A 19,919-nucleotide genomic window follows, 5' to 3' on the forward strand; every position below is an offset into this window, starting at 1 on the left:
TGAAGAGCAGCTCCCACTCACCGCAACTAGAGAAAGCTCGCGCACAGCAATGAAGACCCAACACAGCCAAAAATAAATAAATAATTTTTTAAAAAAAAAGAAAGAAGAATCTAAACTCAATAAACTAAGCTTCCACTTTAGGAAACAGCCTTGTCAACAGATGGTGCTGGAACAAATGGACATCCAAGCACACACAAAAAAAGAATCTAGACACAAACCTTACACTCTTCACAAAAATTAACTCAAAATGGATCACAGGGGCTTCCCTGGTGGCGCAGAAGAATGTGAAATGTAAAACTATAAAACTCCCAGAAGATAACACAGGAGAAAATCGAGATGACCTTGGGTTTGGCAATGGCTTTTCAGATACAACACCAAAAGCATGATACATGAGAGAAATAACTGATACACTAGATAGACTTCATTAAAATTTAAAATTTCTGCTCTGCAGAAAACATTGCCAAGAGATACATAAAGACAAGCCACAGACTAGAAGAAAATATTTGCAAAAGATGTATCTGGTAAAGGACTCTTATCCAGATTATATGAAGAACTTTTAAAACTCAAAAATAAGAAAATGAACAACCTGATTAAAAAATGAGTCAAAGAATTTAACAGAATAGTGGAAGAAGATATACAGATGGAAAATAAGTGTATAAAAAGGTATCCCTCAGCATATGTTATCAGGGAAGTGTAAACTAAAACAATGAGATACTATTAAACACCTATCAGAATGGCCAAAATCCAGAACACTGACAACTCCAAATGCTGGTGAGGCTGTGAAGCAACGGGAACTCTCATTCATTGTTGGTGGGAATGCAAAATGGTACTTTGGAAAATGGTTTGGCCAGTTTCTCACAAAACTAAACATACTCTCACCATATGACCCAGCAATCATGCTCCTTGGTATTTACCCAAAGGAGCTGAAAACTTATGTCCACACAAAACTCTGCACACAAATGTTTATAGCAGCTTTATCCATAATTGCAAAAACCTAGAAGCAACCAAGGTGTCCTTTAGGAGGTGAACAGATAAACTGCTGTACATACATACAACAGAATATTTTTCAGCAATAAAAAGAAATGAGTTTTCAAGCCGTGAAAAGAACCGTAAATGTATACTACTAAGTGAAATGAGCCAATGTGAAAAGGCTACATATGGTATGATTCCAATTATATTACATTTTGGAAAAGACAAAACTATGGAGACAGAAAAAAGAACAATGGTTGCCAGGGCTTAGAGGGGAGGAAAGGATGAATAGGCATAGCACAGAAGATTTTCAGGGCAGTGAAAGTATCTGTATGATACTATATTGATTGATACATGTCATTATACATTCTTCCCAAACCTACAGAATGTATACCAAGAGTGAACCCTAATGTAAACTATGGACTTAAGGTGAAAATACTGTGTCACTGTAGTTTCATCAATCATAACAGATGCACCAATGCTGGTGGGAGTGCTGATAAACGGGAGGCTATGCGTGTGTAGGGGCAGGAGGTAAATGGAGAATATCTGTGCCTTCCACTCAATTTTGCTGTGAACCTGTAACTGTTCTAAAAACTAAAGTCTAAGGCTTCCCTGGTGGCGCAGTGGTTGAGAGTACGCCTGCCAATGCAGGGGACACAGGTTCGTGCCCTGGTCCGGGAAGATCCCACATGCCGCGGAGCGGCTGGGCCCATGAGCCATGGCTGCTGAGCCTGTGCGTCCAGAGCCTGTGCTCCGCAACCACAACAGTGAGAGGCCCGCGTACCGCAAAAAAAAAAAAAAAAAAAAACTAAAGTCTATTTAAAAAATTATGCTAGTGGTTACCTGAAAGTATGAATGTGAACTGATATTTCTAAGCATGTATATACAGCCTCACATCTATATAATTACTAGTATATCACTAGAATGGACTAACATAACTAATTCTCAACAGAAACAATATGATATGCATCCCTACAGCCTAGACTTTGATCTCTCATACTATTATCCACTAAAAAGAACTAGTAGTCTTACAGAGTAGGCGATTTCATATCCTGAGGCAGAGTATTAAAGATGGGCCTGAAAAATATTCTTGCCAACGAGCAATAGCTTTGAAACACTCTGAGATATTAAAAAGGATTAAGAAGCCAGACAAAAAGGGACTCCCACTAGCCACACAATGACAACTTCAGCAGTTTAAAAAAAAAAAAAGGTTTAATTATAATTAGCTAAATCATAATTAACCAATTATAATTAACTAAAACAAGTTTGCAAAGCCCTGATTATATAATGACTCTCAAAGAAAAGTGGAATTTCTCTCCTCAAGTAACTAGCACTTCATTTAAGTTGATTTTATTCATAAAGAAAAATGGACACAGAACTGGCAACAGTCGCACCACCTCCAAAAGAGAGGATTTTTCTTACCATAAAAACTTGTGAGAATTCTTGCTACTTTCCCAATGACCACTTGTAGGATACTCATTCCCGTCACTTACCCTCACCCCACACACACACACCTTAAAAGAGTACTCATTTTAATTAATACTCTTAAATTACTACAAATCGTTAAAGAAATGTGTCAAGGCACACAATTCACAGAGTAAGAGACCTTCCAATAAATCCTGGGCCTGGAGACCTGCAGAGATGTCAAAGTCTTGCAGTCAACTGGAATGTGCTTTTAAATTGATTAGAAATTTACGAAACTCTTTCTTCTCTTTGATTGCAGGTTGGTAATTTTAACAATTGTTCTTTACCCTTTTCTTTACTATTCTCCTTGCCCTATGTGTTCACTAAAGGAACTGGACAAAGGTCTTTCCAAGCACAAAGACAGAGCAAAGACTAACACAATTGGCTTTATTTAACTTTCATACGGAAGGACAGGATAAATATAAATATATATATATATACACACACACACACAGCATCAATGCCTATCATATGCCTGGAAGTATTCTGGGCACTGGGAATAAATCAACGAACAAGACAAATCCCTGACCTCATGAAGTTTATGTTTTAGTATGAAAGGCACACAAACAAATATGAATTATAATGTCATATCTGTTAAATACTAGGAGGAGAAGTAAAGCAGGAGAAGAGGATAGAGCACGACAAGTGCTGCTTTTCGACAGGCTGGTCAGGAAAGGCCTCTCCAACAAGACAGCACTGGGTAGAAATTTGACTGACGTACAGCAAAAAGTTCCATGAGTATCTGGGAGAAAGGCGTTCCAGGCAAAGAAGACAAAAAGTTCAAGTGCCTGAAAAAGGAATATGGCTGGAGCCCAGAGAGCAAGGGGAAGACAGGAGATGTGGCTGGACAGGTAGCCAAAGTCAGTAGAGCTTGAAGACCATATATGGACTTTAGGTTTTCTTTTAAGTATCCCTGGAGGCCTTGAATAGTTTACAGAAGGGAAATAAAACACTCTTACTTTGGGTTTTAATTAAAAGCTCACTCCAGTACTACATGAAGAACAAAACTAGAATGGAGTGAGAGTAAAAGCAGCAAGACCAGTTGGGAAGCTCCTGCAGCAGTCCACACAGGCAGTGGTGGTGACTAGTTCTGGAGCGACAGCAGAGGAGGAGATGAGAGGTGACTGAAATCAGGCAGGATTATCAAGGTAAAGCCCAGAGCATTTTCCAACAGGCTCCTTATTTCGAGGCTGAACAATCCACAATGTCATTTACTGAGGTGGGAACACTGGACGAACAGAAGGTTTTGGGACAACAGTAAACAGTTCCACAGAAGACACATTAAGTTTGAGACCCTCTTAAGACATCGAAGAGGAGATGTTAAGAAGTAAGCTGAAGACACTGGTTGTGTTCAAAGCAAGAAAAGTGCTGGTAATATAATTTTTAGAGTTACCAGCACATAGATAATATTTAAAGCAACTGAACTAAATGAGACCACCTAATCTGTGAGATGAGCAAAAGAGATCAGTGAGATAGGAAAAAGCAAGAGAATGAGGCGTCCTGAAAAAGCCCAATTAAAACAAAAGGTTTTCCTCCTGAAAATGGTTAGCCGTGTGAAAATGACACTGAATACCTCAGGAGGACAGAGACTGAACAGTGGTTTTGGCAAAATATGAAATCAAAACCAGCTCTGGGAGAGCAGGAGGAAGAAAGCCTGACGGGAGTAGGTTCATGAAAACATGGTCAAAAATAAGTAACAACCATAAGTATAGACAATTCTTTCAAGGGCTTTTGCTATAAAGATGAGCAAAGGTGCAATATGGTAGCTAAAAGGGGTAGCTGACCACGAGAAGTTATTTATGTTTAAGAAGGGTGATACTGCAACAAATGCTAATACTAATGGAAATGATTTCACTGAGAGAGAAAATTCTTGATACCAGAAACCAAGGAAAACCGAAGGCGCAAACGGGACAGAATCCAGGACGCAGGTAGAAGAGTTGGCTGCAGATGACCCCAGAGACTTTTCATCCCACTTTAAGTTAGGAAGGTATAATAAAATAGATGGACAGAGACACAAGCAAGAAAGAAGATCTGATTGCGGATGAATGTGGAATTTCTTTCCTGATTGCTTCTATTTATTTTTTCATTGAAATAAGCAAGATCATCAACTGAAAAATGAGGTGTCAGAAGTTTGAAGGGAGAAGAAAAGGTGGTGAAAGAATTATCCCTGATAATGGGAGTGGGAATTCTAAGTAGACTATAATGAGTGAAGGACAGCAATCATGACCCACTTGAGATTTGAGGTCATAAATTTAAAATGCCACCAGTCAGCAAGTTTATGGTTTTCTCCAGCCCTTTTCACTGCTAAAATGCAGTCTGAGTTTTGCTATGAAAGCAAAATAGTGGGAGGATGGCAAAGGAGTTTAGGGTGCATAACGGAACAGCTACAATACTGGATAACGAAATCTGAACTAGAAAAGGAGGCTGACAGACCCCATCAGTAAGATCACTGAGCTGGAGAATTCAGTGTGTCTGAAGAATTTCTGTGGTGCGGATATTAGGAAAAAGTGAGCTAGTGAAAGAAGAGGCATAGTAAGGACAGTTGAAACTGAGACTTTGGAAGTGAAACAGCAAGTGTCCTAGTAAGTGATACAGTGATAAAGGCTAAAGTTTGCCCATAAGAATGAGTGACTGAGGTGGGCTGGAGAAGAGGATTTTGAGGAAATCAAGGAGCTACAAGGTCTGGGTGTTGAATAGATTATTAAAGTTGACAATGGGAGAAGGAGAGGAAAATGGAAAGGGACGTGCTAAATCTTCAGAGAACAAGACAGAGTACTCAAGGAGACTTCTGGTAAGTGCAACCAAAAGGGACCTGTGGACAGTCTTAGAGCACTGGCTTAAAGGGACTTGCAAGTAATCGTTACACCACAAATGTCACTTAAAATTACAAAAAACTTTTCACAAGAAAGTAACGGTACAAAGTACAGAAAAAATTTAAATTAAGGGGAAAATCTATGAAAAATAACTAGTGGAGAACTTATATAAACCCAAGTTTAAAGTAATGTGGTAATGAGGGGCTTCCCTGGTGGCACAGTGGTTAAGAATCTGCCTGCCAGTGCAGGGGACCCCAGTTCGAGCCCTGGTCCGGGAAGATCCCACATGCGGCGGAGCAACTAAGCCCGTGCGCCACAACGACTGAGCCTGCACTCTAGAGTCCATGAGCCACAACTACTGAAGGCTGCATGCCACAACTACTGAAACCCGCACATCTAGAGTCCAGGCTCGGCAGCAAGAGAAGCCACCGCGATGAGAAGCCCGCGCACCGCAATGAACAGTAGCCCCTGCTCACCGAAACTAGAGAAAGCCTGCATGCAGCAACAAAGACCCAACACAGCCAAAAAAAACATAAATAAAATAAATAAATTTATAAAAATAAATAAATAATGTGGTAATGAATGTACACCAAAGGGTAAAATGTAGAATTCTGAACTTACAAGCTTCTCTCCTGTCACTCTTCTTAACTAGACTCTATGGGAAAAAGGAATGAGAACTGCAGAACGTTTGAAGGCTTTTCCAAGAATTACTTGGATATAATAGCAATACATTTGACAACCAAAAGTATTTCATGGAAAATTATATTATAAAAGATACAGCAATTTCTAATTTTCTCTAAAAACTGTATGACATTCTGTAAGCATCAAGGTGGTGACATTCAACATCAGAGAAAAAGCCTATCAACTATGTCTAAACAACAACTGTAAAAATACTGACAATGACAGACCATCGCGCGTAGATATCCTGTGAACACAATATGAAACCTAGTCCCATTGACACCTCATTAAATCACTAACTTGGTGTAAACTTTGGAAACTACTTTGGGCAACCTATTCTATTTTCCTTTTGCAGATGCAAAACACACATTAGCTTATTTAAGGCACCTAAAAGTCCCGTACACTAGGAAGTATTTGCTCTGCTCTCACGCAGCATTTCACAGTATCATTTGCTAATGGAACATATTTTTTCCTCACATATATACTAACACAATAAACAAACACTAGATGGTTCATAAGCCAGACATCTCCCATGAGATATGATACGAATGGCCTGGAATTACTGTTTATTCCAGTTTTAATTTTGCTTTAGTAAAATATTTCTCTACAGAGATTAAGCAATTTCTACTAAATCAGAGCTTTAGGGGAAAAAAAGGGAGAAACTCAGTTTTATCACTTTGTCATTACTTATTAAACTACTCTAGCACGTGGAAGTTTTAGAACTCGGCGTATAGATGACGGCTAACTATATAAATTATTCTGTAAATTCTTAAATTTTTAAATTAAGTTCTGAAACCTGTTTCCACAGTATTTTCTGTTTCTGTTGTCTCCAGCCCATCCATGCTGTCCTCATCTTCCACTGTACTTTTTCCTCTACTTCGAGGCCTATGGACAAAGAAATAAACATATAATTAAATGTTACACATTAAATCTTAGAATTATACTCAACATAAAGCACAAGTTGAAGGTACACAAAATAATTTAGGCAATTTTTCCTTTACTTTACCATATCAAATAGTAAGTATCACACTTTACAGTCATTTTTCCCACATATTCAGCCCTTCCTTATACCTAAATGTGGGGACAGGCCCATATTAATATATTTGTGTCATCATAACTCACTTCTGTAAGTATTCTCCAGGCTAGGTTTTCCCCTCTTTTACCAGACCTTGAGATCACTCCCTCTGTCTACAGTAGTGGTTTTGTTTTTTTGTTTTTTGGCGGGTTTTTTTGCGGTACGCGGGCCTCTCACTGCTGTGGCCTCTCCCGTTGCGGAGCACACGCTCCGGACGCGCAGGCTCAGTGGCCATGGCCCACGGACCCAGCCGCTCCGCAGCACGTGGGATCTTCCCGGACCAGGACATGAACCCGTGTCCATTGCACTGGCAGGCAGACTCTCAACCACTGCGCCACCAGGGAAGCCCTACAGTAGTGGTTTTTAACTACCTAGTGGGTTCAAAGTTCACACACCAGGTTACACCTCTAGATCTAATGAAATTGAGGAGTGATGCCCAGACGTCTGCATTTTTAAGACACCTACCCCTTAAGGAGAAAGTGAGGCACACTCCTGCAAACCACCCCCACCAAAAAACAAAAAATCTAACTATTAAGCATGATCGAATCACACTTGCCTTACAAGTGTGATGGATTTTAATTTATAAACACTTCAGTAAAGTAAAATAAACATAAGAGTCATGGTAAGATCAGTTCGGTGCTTTGTGACCACCTATAGGGGTGGGATAGGGAGGGAGGGGATATGGGAAGATATGTATACATATAGCTGATTCACTTTGTTATACAGCAGAAACTAACACAACATTGTAAAGCAATTATACTTCGATAAAGATGTTTTTAAAAAAAAGAGTCATGGTAAAGTACAATTCTCTTACCCAATGCAATTAACTGCAAAGACCTTTAAAGTTTTTGAGGTGTCATAAAGGATAGAAGTCAGTCAAAAACAGTTTTTAAACACATAAAATAAGAAAGAAAAAATAAAGACATTACATATTTTTAAAAACTTAGAAATTGACAAAGCAGTATTCAGATAATTTCAGAGCTTTAAATTATTTCATTACTTGAAAAGAAAAAGTACAAACGAACACAGTATTTATTTGAAAAATACTTAAAAGAGTTGAAAACAATAAAGAATAGAGAAAAATAATATGAAAAGGTAAAGCAAAAAACACTTTTAAATAACAGGAAACCTATTTAAATCTTTTTTTTTTAATTTTATGTATTTATTTATTTTGGGCTGCATTGGGTCTTCGTTGCTGCGCGCAGGCTTTCTCTAATTGTGGGGAGCAGAGGCTACTTTTCATTGTGATGTGTGGGCTTCTCACTGCAGTGGCTTCTCTCGTTGTGGGACACAGGCTCTAGTCACGCGGGCTTCAGTAGTTGTGGCTCGCAGGCTCTATAGCACAGGTTCAGTAGTTGTGGCGCACGGGCTTAGTTGCTCCGCGGCATGTGGGATCTTCCCGGACCAGGGCTTGAACCCGTGTCCCCTGCATTGGTAGGTGGATTCTTAACCACTGCGCCACCAGGGAAGCCCTAAATCTTATCTTTAAAAGGATATTAATCCATCAAAACCAATAAAGGAGATATAAAATTTTTTTTAAGTTAAAGCAATCAAAGTCCAAATAGTTTAATAAGTGCAATACTACACACTGTCAAAAAGTCATCCTCGGGCTTCCCTGGTGGCGCAGTGGTTGAGAGTCCGCCTGCCGATGCAGGGGACACGGGTTTGTGCCCCTGTCTGGGAAGTTCTCACATGCCGCGGAGCGGCTGGGCCCGTGAGCCATGGCCGCTGAGCCTGCGCGTCCGGAGCCTGTGCTCCGCAACGGGAGAGGCCACAACAGTGAGAGGCCCGCGTACCGCAAAAAAAAAAAAAAAAAGTCATCCTCATCCCACAGAAAAAAATTAAAAGGAAATAACCGAAACAAAATCCTAACATATCCAAAAAACTATGGATGAAAAGAATACCAATAAATATAATGAGAATGCAAGTATAATTTAATATTAGAAATTTGCCAATATAACACACCAAGCCAAGCAGCCAAAACAGCATCATTCATGAGGGGAAGGGGGAAAGTAGGCAGAACAAATAAGAGATGACAAAAACCTGATGGGAAAGGGTTATCAGGGCTAAGGTTGATTTTATTGTTCATAGAAAAAGAGAGAATAATTATTTTTAGATTTTATTAGGCAAATAGTTATGTTTAAGTAGTAGTAGTTATGTTTAAGTTATGTTTAACTTAAAAAAAAAACTTTAGAGGGACTTCCCTGGTGGTTCAGTGGTCAACAATCTGCCTCCCAATGCAGGGGACACGCGTCAACAATCTGCCTCCCAATGCAGGGGACACGCGTTTCGATCCCTGGTTGGGGAACTAAGATCTCACATGCCTCAGGGCAACTAAGCCCGTGCACCGCAACTACTGAGCACGCAGGCCACAACTAGAGAGCACATGCACCACAACTAGAGAAGCCTGAGCACCACAGCAAGGAGCCCCACCTCAGCAAAGGATCACGCATATGCTGCAATGAAGATCCCACGTACCACAACTAAGACCCGACACAGTCAAAAATAAAATAAATATATTTTATATTTCCATATTGCATTCATACGCTCAATCATCCGTTAAGGGTGATAAAGGACGCTAGAATTTGTAGAACAGAGTACACAGTAGGAGCGAGCTGTGCAGAGAAAAAGCTCCAGAAATCTGCATAAGGGTACCCTTGAGTTTTTGCCTGAATACCAAACTGTACAGTTGTGGTATAAAACCTCACAAGGCTGAAAAGGAACAGCTTCCAAGGAAAGAACCATTACAGAAGAGCTGCAATACGAACAAGTCCCAGAGCTCACAGAGAGCCAGAAGTCAAACATGTTCCCTTTAGCCAGAGTGCCAAGACCTCAATGACTATATATAATGTATTCAGAACACACCTTTAGGAACAGGGCTAAATGAAGCCTAGAACAAATGCTATTCTAGACCATCCCTAAAACAGCTGACAAAATATCAACAGAATCAAAATGATCCACAACTAATTCAACTGGTAGCCGGAAAAAAAAAACCAAAAAGTTTAACACTTGTCAAAGTATTATAACAAAATCTACCTCTCAACAACAACAAAAGGGACTTCCCTGGTGGTGGCGCAGTGGTTAAGAATCCGCTTCTCTGGGCTTCCCTGGTGGCGCAGTGGCTGAATCTGCCTGCCAATCCAGGGGACATGGGTTCGAGCCCTGGTCTGGAAGGCTCCCACATGCCGCGGAGCAACTAGGCCCGTGAACCACAACTACAGGCTCCTGCGTGTCTGGAGCCTGTGCTCCACAACAAGAGAGGCTGCAGACAATGAGAGGCCTGCGCACCACGATGAAGAGTGGCCCTGGCCTCACACAGAAACGAAGACCCAACACAGCCAAAAAAATAAATAAATAATAAAAATAAAGGAATTCCCTTTAAAAAAAAAAAAAGAATCGAATTCCCTTTAAAAAAAAAAAAAAAGAATCCGCCTGCCAATGCAGGGGACACGGGTTCAAGCCCTGGTCCGGGAAGATTCCACGTGCCATGGAGCAACTAAGCCCGTGCGCCACAACTACTGAGCCTACGCTCTAGAGCCCACAAGCCACAACTACTGAGCATGCGTGCTGCAACTACTGAAGCCCGTGTGCCCTAGAGCCCGTGCTCCGCAACAAAGAGAAGCCACTGCAATGAGAAGCCTGTGCACTGCAACAAAGAGTAGCCCCAGCTCACCGCAACTAAAGAAAGCCAGCGTGCAGCAAACAAAGACCCACCACAGCCATAGATAGATACATAGATAATAGTAATCTAAAACTTTTTTCAAACAAATGCTAAACAAATTCTTCACCAAAAAACCTTCATTAGAAGACACATTAAGGAAATTCTTCAGAAAAAAAGGAAAATAATACTCAATAAAAATTTGGATCAAAATTCGTCTATGGAAATGAATAAAGAGTGATGGAAATGACAACTATGTGAATAAATATAAAAGACTTATTTTTAAATCTCTTTAAAAGTTAACTCACTGTTCAAAGCAAAAACAATTTATTATGAGGGGCTTCCCTGGTGGCGCAGTGGTTGAGAGTCTGCCTGCCGGTGCAGGGGACACAGGTTCGTGCCCTGGTCTGGGAGGATCCCACGTGCCGCGGAGCAGCTGGGCCCGTGCGCCATGGCCGCTGAGCCTGCGCGCCCGGAGCCTGTGCTCCGCAACCTGTGCTCCACAACGGGAGAGGCCACAACAGTGAGAGGCCCGCGTACCACAAATAAATAAATAAATAAATAAATTATTTATTTATTTATTGTGGATTTCATAATATACATAAAATTTAAATATATGGCAACAATAGTTCAAAACACTGGAGGGTAAAAGTATACTGATGTACAGGCTTTTTATTATATCTGAACTGATATTAATTGAAAGTAGACGCTGATGAGTTAAAAATGTGTAACGTAAATCCTAGAGCTACTGCTTTGTAAACACACACACACACAAACACACAGCTTATTAGTCAAATGGAGATAAAATAGAATCCTAAAAAAAATATTCAATTAACCCAAAAAACACAGGAAATGAATAAAAGGAAACAAAGGATAAAATGGGAGAAAACGAACAAATATAAAACAAAGTGCAAGTAGATTTAAACCCATCCACATAAATAATTACGTTAAGTGTAAATGGTCTTAACACAATAATTCAAAGGCAAATTTTATCAGATTAAATTAAGAAAACAAGAACCTTCATCAAGGAGATAACAGTCCTAAATATGTATGCACTCAATAGCAAAGTTTCAAAATACATAACTGCAAGGCGAAATATTTAAACCCACAGTTACATCTGGATGTTGCAACACTCTGCTCAATAATTGCTACAGGTAGACACAAAACTCCATAAAGAGACAGAAGACTTAAGACTACTACCAACCCACATGGACCTAATTGACAGTTATAGAACACCCTACCTAATGACAAGAGAATACCTACTCTTTCCAAGCACACAATCCAGAGAATAAGCCACATTGTAGGCCTTAAAACAAAGTTCAACAAATTTTAGAAGACTGAAATCATACAGAACATGTTCTCTGGTCATAAGAGAATTAAACTGTAAACAAACAAAAAAGATGTATGCAATATCCTCAAATATTCAGTAAACAATACAATTCTAAATAAGCCACTAGTCAAGAAAGAAATGACAAGGAAATTAAAAATAGCTTGAGCTAAATGAAAATGAAAACATAGCATTTCAAAATTTTTAAGATTCAGGTAAGCAGTGAATGAGGGAAACTTACTTAAATAGTTATATCAAGGGCAAGATAGTTATATCAGGGTCAAGATGTAAGATTCCTATATCAAGGAATTAAGAGGTACCAACTATATATAAAATAAATAAGCTACAAGAATATACAGTACAACACAGGGAATATAGCCAATATTTTATAATAACTATAAACTGAATAATATAACCTTTAAAAATTGTAAAACAATTGTGAATCACTATTTTCTACACCTGAAGCTTCTGTAATATAGTACATCAACTTCACCTCAATAAAAATAAACAGTAAAAAAAATAAATTGTTAAATCAGAAAATAACAGCTCAACTCTAATAGTAATACAGGCCTCTATTTGAGAAACGAAAATCAAATCAAGCCTGTAATAAACAGAAGGGAAGAAATAATAAAGAGCAGAAATCGATGATATAAAAGCACAACAATTTTTTTAAACATCAATGAAACCAAAAGATACTTCTTTGAAAGAATAAAATAGATGACTCTCAAGCAAAAATGATCAAGAAATGAGAGACAAACAAAAAAACCCTCACAAACTACCAACAGAAAATCTGAAACAGGGGTCATCACTAGAGAAACCACACACATTAAAAGGACAATGACATTATATTATAAATAATTTTATGTCAATGAATCAGCAACGTAGATGAAATGGACCAAAATCCTTGGAAGGCACAAATTACCAAAAATGACTTAAGAATAGAAATAGAAATAGAAAACCCAGAAATAGAATAACCCAGTTATCTATTTTAAAAATTGAATTTGTAAGTATAAACCTTCACACAAAGAAAATCCAATCCCAAATGGCTTTACTGATGAATTCCATGAAACTTTTAAGAAATAATACTAATCCTGCACTATCTTCTGTAAATAATGGAGAAGGAAACACTTTCCAACTGATTCTATGAGGCTGGCATTCCACTGACAACAAAATCAAAGACACTGTATAAAACCAATATCCATCATAAACAGAGACCTGTTCCATAGAATAAAAAAGGAACACTCTACTACCCATTTTTTGCAGATATTATAATTGTCATACATACCAAGTCAAAACAATGGTAATGAAAGAAAATAAAATTACAACCTATTTTTCGATTTAAAAACACACATAAAAGTCCCAAACAAAAGATTATCACGGGGCTCCAGCTCTAAATAAGATGAAGGAATATATGCCAAACTTTTTCTCTCACTGAGTAACTATAAAACATGTAAATAATTCACGAAACAGCTATTTGAGTTTCCTTAAAGACATACAACAGCAGGTTGTTCAGGAACAGACACCAAAATTCAAAGTACTACCAAAGTATCACTAAGTTTACTTCCATTTTACCTCTCCAGTATCTCCTGGCCTGAACTCAAAGAACTCTGAAACCCAGGAATGACCGCTGAGGTGCATAAAATGAGAGAGCTCACCTGACCTGACCAACAACCTGCCCATGGGTGGACCTGATCCTAATTAGTATAAGAAAGCCTTTCAGAACTGAGCTAACAGACCTCTGGCCAGGTCCCAGACTGATTACTTGGTACTGCACACACAGTACAAATAGAAACAGTCCTGCAAAAGGCTTTGAAAACTAAACTGACCTTACTACAAGCCCACAAAAGGCTGGTTGAAACCTGTAGCTTGGACCTACACAGGCCAAGTGCCTGCTAAGTCAAAATTACCACCATTCTCCATGTTTTTAAAACACACAGTCTTATAATATCTAAAATGTTCAAGAAACAATCCAAATTACTTGATACATAAAGAACTACAAAAATATCAAATCACACGAAAAAGTACAATGAACAAAAAAGGCTAATGATAAAATGACAGAGGTTGGAATTATCTGATGAGCACTTTGAGGCAGCTATTATAAAATGTTCTAATGAGCGATACTGAACACTCTTAAAACTTAAAATAGAAAGTATGAGCAACTAAAGACGTAAAGAAGAAATTTTAGAAATAAAAAATTACAGAACCAAAATTAAAGGCTCACTAGAAATAAATAACAAATGATGGGCCTAAATCAAAACAAATTAATAATTACATTCAACATAAGTGGCCTAAAAACACTCCACTCAAAATACAGAGATTGTGTCAGAATCAATTAAAAAAGAAAATGTCCCAACTATATGCTGCCTACTTGAAACTGAAATCAAATATAATGACATATTTAAGGAAACATATACCATGCAACACTAATCAAAATTAAGCTGGAGTGGATATGCTAATATCATACAAAGCAAACTCTGAAAAAAAAAATGACCAGGGATAAAGAAGGATATTACATATTGATAATACTGATTCCCAACAACACATAATTCTAATTCTAAATGTGTATGTATCCTTAACAACAGAACTTCAAAATACATGAAACAAAAACAAATGACCAAACAAAACAAACAAACAAAAAACCTTAAAGTACATTATTCTCACTGAATCCTCTTAACTATCCCGTTGAAGTAGACATTGCCGTTCCCATTTTACAGATAACCAAACTGAAATTAAGAAAGGTTGAATAAGTTACCCAAAGTCACTCAGTTGGTAAGAGCTAAACTGTGGTGAGGGCAACAGATCCACGGGGAGAAGACCCATGAACTGAGGTCTGTAAAACTACTGGTTCCTCCTAAACTTCAACTTTAAAAAAAAAAATTGTTGGGGTAGGGTAGCTAGCTATCTTGGACCAGTGCCTGTATTTGCTACCAAACATAACTTTAGTCAGAACTCCATTACTCAGCCCCTCACACATCAAAACTGGCAAAGGAAAAATTCTTACAAGCTCAAGACCATCTCTCCTCTAACTGTCTCAGGATTTCACTCCACTGGACCAAGACATGTTGACCCACACACTCTCAAAAAAACAAGAGGCTGAAAGCAAGGACTTGAACAGTATTTGTATACTTGTGTCCATAGGTGCTTTACACCCTCTAGGACCTCACTCCAATAATCTTCAACCTTACAGGATCTGCCAGTTCATCTCCCCTACCAGCTTCTCACGGTTCAGCTAAAAGGCAGATGTAATACAGTGGTTACAAGCATGGATTGTAGAGCCATATTGCCTGTATTAAAAGGCTAATTACCAGCTGCACAACCATATATGAGCTGCTTAAACTCAGTGCCTCAATTTCTTCATCTGTAAAGTGGTACAAAAGCACTACCTCACAGGATTACTTTGAGGACTGAATGTAAAGCAGCTACAGCGCCAGTTCCCTGGTAGGCACTCACTGTTAGCTATTGACACTGGGACCCTCTCCTCATCCCCGTATCTTTATACCTCTTTTCCCAGCTTGGATTACATGGTCAGCAGTTATAATCACTCTGTTACATAGACCCTCAATACTTCCTTTTATTTCATTCCATTATATTTGTCTGTGAAAAACTTCAATCCTTATTAAATCTAACCCTCCATCTACTCTGGTCTGTGAATTCAAGCTGAGGGAAAAAGACACAGCCAGGCTACTGACTTCACTTTGTATTTCTAACCTCACACCTCAAGTAGCTCCTCACTGCTGCCCAGCAATCTCCACTTGGGCCAGTTTACTCTGCCATTACCTTAGACATTTATTTCATACTTTTTCTGTCTTCGAACATTTAGGGGACTTCCCTGGTGGCGCAGTGGTTAGGAATCCACCTGCCAATGCAGGGGACACAGTTTCGATCCCTGGTCCGGGAAGATCCCACATGCCACGGAGCAACTAAGACCGTGCGCCACGACTACTGAGCCTGTGCTCTAGAGCCTGCGAGCCAGAACTACCGAGCCCACGTGCTGCAATTACTGGAGCCCCATCTAGAGCCCATGCTCTGCAACCAGAGAAGCCACCACAATGAGAAGCCCGTGCACCCCAACGAGGAGTAGCCTCTGCTCACCGCAACTAGAGAAAGCCCACACGCGGCAACAAAGACCCAACGCAGCCAAAAGTAAAAAAAAAAAAAAATGTAAGACTCCATTTTACACCCTTCAGTTGATAGAACTTGCTTGTTATAATTCAATGGCAAAATAGAGGTAGTCAGAAGAGTTTCCATACCCTCCTACCAAACCCTCCGATTTTCCTGAATGTTTCCCATATACTCTACCTTCCCTCCTATTAAACATACTATGTATGCTCCTATAGCTGACATCAATCCCTCTACCTGTATTCCGGATCACATTTTCTTTCCTGTTCATGAACTTTGCATTATTCACCTTCTTCTCCTGAATTATCAACCTTTCCTACTCTGAAAATCAGTCCCATCAGCATACAGTTTACTGCAATAACAACAATCTTCTTAAAAAAAAAAAAGAAACCCCTCTCTGGACTCCACATCCTCTTCCAGCTACTGCTCCACTTCTCCGCACCAACCTTAGAACAATACTCCCTGAAAAAGTTCTGTATCCCGTTCTCCACTTCAGCTCCATGCCTCTCTATCTGAATGTCCTCCCCCACATCCCACAGAAGGGGCTGGGATCAGGGTCACTAAAGAACAGGGTGACATACAACTGGGTTTGCCTGGACTGTGCCAGTTTAGGCCTGTCATTCTCGCATAATGATTGTGCTCCTGTCACATTCAAAATGTCTTGGTTTGGACTTCCCTGGTTGTCCAGTGGCTAAGACTCTGTGCTTCCACTACAGGAGGCACGGGTTCGATCCCTGGTCAGGGAAGTTCCACGTGCGCGGTGCAGCCAGAAAAGGGGGTGGGGGGGGAGGTGTCTTGGTTTGATCAATAAATTATCTAGTTACTCTACCAAGCACCTACAACTTGCCAATTCTCAATCTGTCATATGCCCATGAGACAACTGCTCGTTTTCTCCTTGGCTTCTTGGACATAACATTCTCCTGATTTTTCTACCACACTGGTTGCTGCTTCTCACTTCCTTTGCTGGTTCCTCTTCCTCTTTACTGACCCCTAAATGGTAGAGTGTCCAGGGCTCTGTCGTTAAATCTCTTCTCTACATACAAAGGCTCATTCCCTGGGTAATCTCACCCAGTCTCTTTATGTATATGCTGTTAACTCCCAAATTCCTCTATTTCCTACCTCTCTACTGAATTACAACTCATATTTAACTGTCTACTCAACAGCATCTCTAAAGTTAATACATCAAAAACCAAATGTGACTCCACACCCTACCCTCTGAAACTTGCTTTTTGCAATGTTTCCCACCTCAGTTGATCCAACGGTTTCTCCTCTAGGATGAAGTCCTAAGTCCTCTTGTCCTACTAGGCCCTACACAATGTGCCTGTCCTGGTTACCTCTGATCCTCACACGTGAACATTCTCCTCCTTACACTCTGCCATCCTGCTGTACTGGCCACCTAGCGCTTCATAAACACACCTAAGATGTTCCACTTCAGGGCCTTGGCATTTATGGATTCCTCTGCCTAGAACACTTCTCCCAGATAGTCACAGGCTTCTCTTCACTGAGGTTTTCGCTGAAATGTCACATCCTCAGAGAGAACTTTTCTTATGAGCAAATCCACAAAATAGGGCCTGTCACTTGCTATCCATTTCCCCGCTTCATCCTTGTTTGTGCCCCACATTACACTTATTGTTATTTTATTAATCTGTCTCTTAAGATAGAATGTAATCTCCATGAGGGCTGGAATTTTGCTTTAGTCACTACTGCACTCCCCACACCTAACAGCACCAGACATTACACAGGCACTCAATATGTGCTTTGCTGAATGCATACAATGGTTCTACAACTCAAGAGGAAAACTAGAAATTTAGTAACTAGAATTCAGATAACCACCTAATCATTCTAAAGGTAAAAGCAAGTTACGGTCCGGCTTCCCACTGAACAGAAAAATCTTATATGGAGCCAAACTTTAAAAGAAAGCCAAGTAACCTAAGACTGAATGTTATGTAATTAAGGTAAACAAAGGTAAATAAGAAGTTTTAACACCACAAGGGACTAGACAAAACTGTCATCACTGACAGATAACATCACCAACTTCTACTTAGAAGATACAAGTTAATCAACTGAAAAGCTCTAACAGAGTTTTCTGTAAGATTGGTCACCATAGTAACATATAAACACATCAACAACTTTCCTATACCTCCTATTAAACAAACAACAGCGATAATCAATTCAAATGTAATGAAAAGAGAGGCAATAACAATCAAGTTACTAGGAACAACTTTAATGAGAAATATAATAAAACTTTACTTATGGATATAAAGGAAGAACCAAGTAAATTGAGAGATAAACCGAACAGTAAAAGGGACAATGAATACAAACAAGCAACTGATAGATAAAATGAACTGACCTATAAAACATGGTGAAGTGTTCAACCTCACAAAGTAATCAGGGAAATCACACAATGAAATGGAAAATGAAGAATAGTGATAATATTCAGTGACTGTGGGAGTACAGAAGAGACAAATGCTCACTCGTAACAGTGAGCAAGGATATAAATGGTACAGCACATACTAAAAGGCAATTCAGCAATATCTATCAAACTATAAAACATGCACACCACTTGATCACTTTCACATCTAGAAATCTATCCAATCTCATGCACATAAATATATAGAGAATAGATATAGATGTGGAAATATACAAGGATGCTCACTATAGCACAAACAACTTAAAAGCTGATCAAAGGAATATTTAAGTAAAGTATGCTCTACCCACTCAATGATTTGCAGTTTCTGATCACTACAAACAATGTATCTGTACTTTCTATTTGCACTAAAATAGAAAGCTCTCTAAGACAGTTTCAAGAGGAAAAGGGACATTACAGAATATATGAGTCCATGAATTTTTATAAGTGTATACAAATGTACAAAAATGCATATAAGCATGTACATTTGCATGTGTATACACTTACAAATAGGGCAAGATACCTAGAATGCTACACACCGAACTGGTAACAGTGGTTTCTTCTGTAGATAGGAAGGAAAATGAGGGCCAAGGAACGACCTTTAATTTTTCACTCCCCATGAGTTTCATAAAGGGCACATATTCATCTACACTTTAATAACCTGATTTATATCTATGTATATGATTATATCCATAAAATATCAAGCCACAGCATCACTGTTCTATGGTTAGAATATCATTTGACCCTTAAGCCACCTAAAATATGTCACTTACTAGGTAACATTAAATAACTTTCCTAAAAATATTACTAATACAGCAACAGAGTAATATTTTTGTAAGAGAAAAAAACATAATGTTTGTACCAATATACATTCCCAGCAACACTGTAGGAGGGTTCCCTTTCCTCCAAACCCTCTCCAGCATTTATTATATGTAGATTTTTTGGTGATGGCCATTCTGGCCACTTGGCAGATGGACCTAGAGATTATCATACTAAGTGAAGTAAGTCGACAGAGAAAGACAAATATCATATGATATCACTTATATGTGGACTCTAATAAAATATGATACAAATAAACTTATTTATAAGACAGAAACAGACTCACAGATCTCAAAATCAAACTTATGGTTACCAAAGGGGAAATGTGCGGGGAAGTGATACATTAGGAAATTGGGATTAACATATACACGCTACTACATCTAAAATAGATAACTAATAAGGACCTACTCTATAGCACAGGGAACTCTACTCAATATTCTGTAATAACCTATATGGGAAACAAATCTGAAAAAGAATGGAGATATATATATGTATGTATAACTGATTCACTTTGCTGTACACGTGAAACTAACACAACATTGTAAGTCAACTATACTCCAATAAAAATTTTAAAAAGAGAGAGAGAGAAA

The 19,919-nt window shown here is 38.9% G+C and overlaps 1 protein-coding gene across 1 annotated transcript in view; it reads right to left on the minus strand.

The window, feature by feature from the left end:
- KMT2C (lysine methyltransferase 2C) overlaps positions 1-6,809 on the minus strand; it is a 206,933-nt gene extending 200,124 nt beyond the window's left edge. Inside the window, exon 1 of the mRNA XM_024739165.1 lies at positions 6,721-6,809. Coding sequence (XP_024594933.1) covers positions 6,721-6,766 — 46 coding nt within the window. The 5' untranslated portion in view covers positions 6,767-6,809. The remainder of the gene's footprint in view (positions 1-6,720) is intronic.
- Positions 6,810-19,919: the final 13,110 nt, after the last annotated feature.

Source organism: Neophocaena asiaeorientalis, unplaced genomic scaffold (assembly GCF_003031525.2).
Source record: "Neophocaena asiaeorientalis asiaeorientalis breed wild unplaced genomic scaffold, Neophocaena_asiaeorientalis_V1.1 scaffold145, whole genome shotgun sequence".
NCBI lineage: Eukaryota > Metazoa > Chordata > Mammalia > Artiodactyla > Phocoenidae > Neophocaena > Neophocaena asiaeorientalis.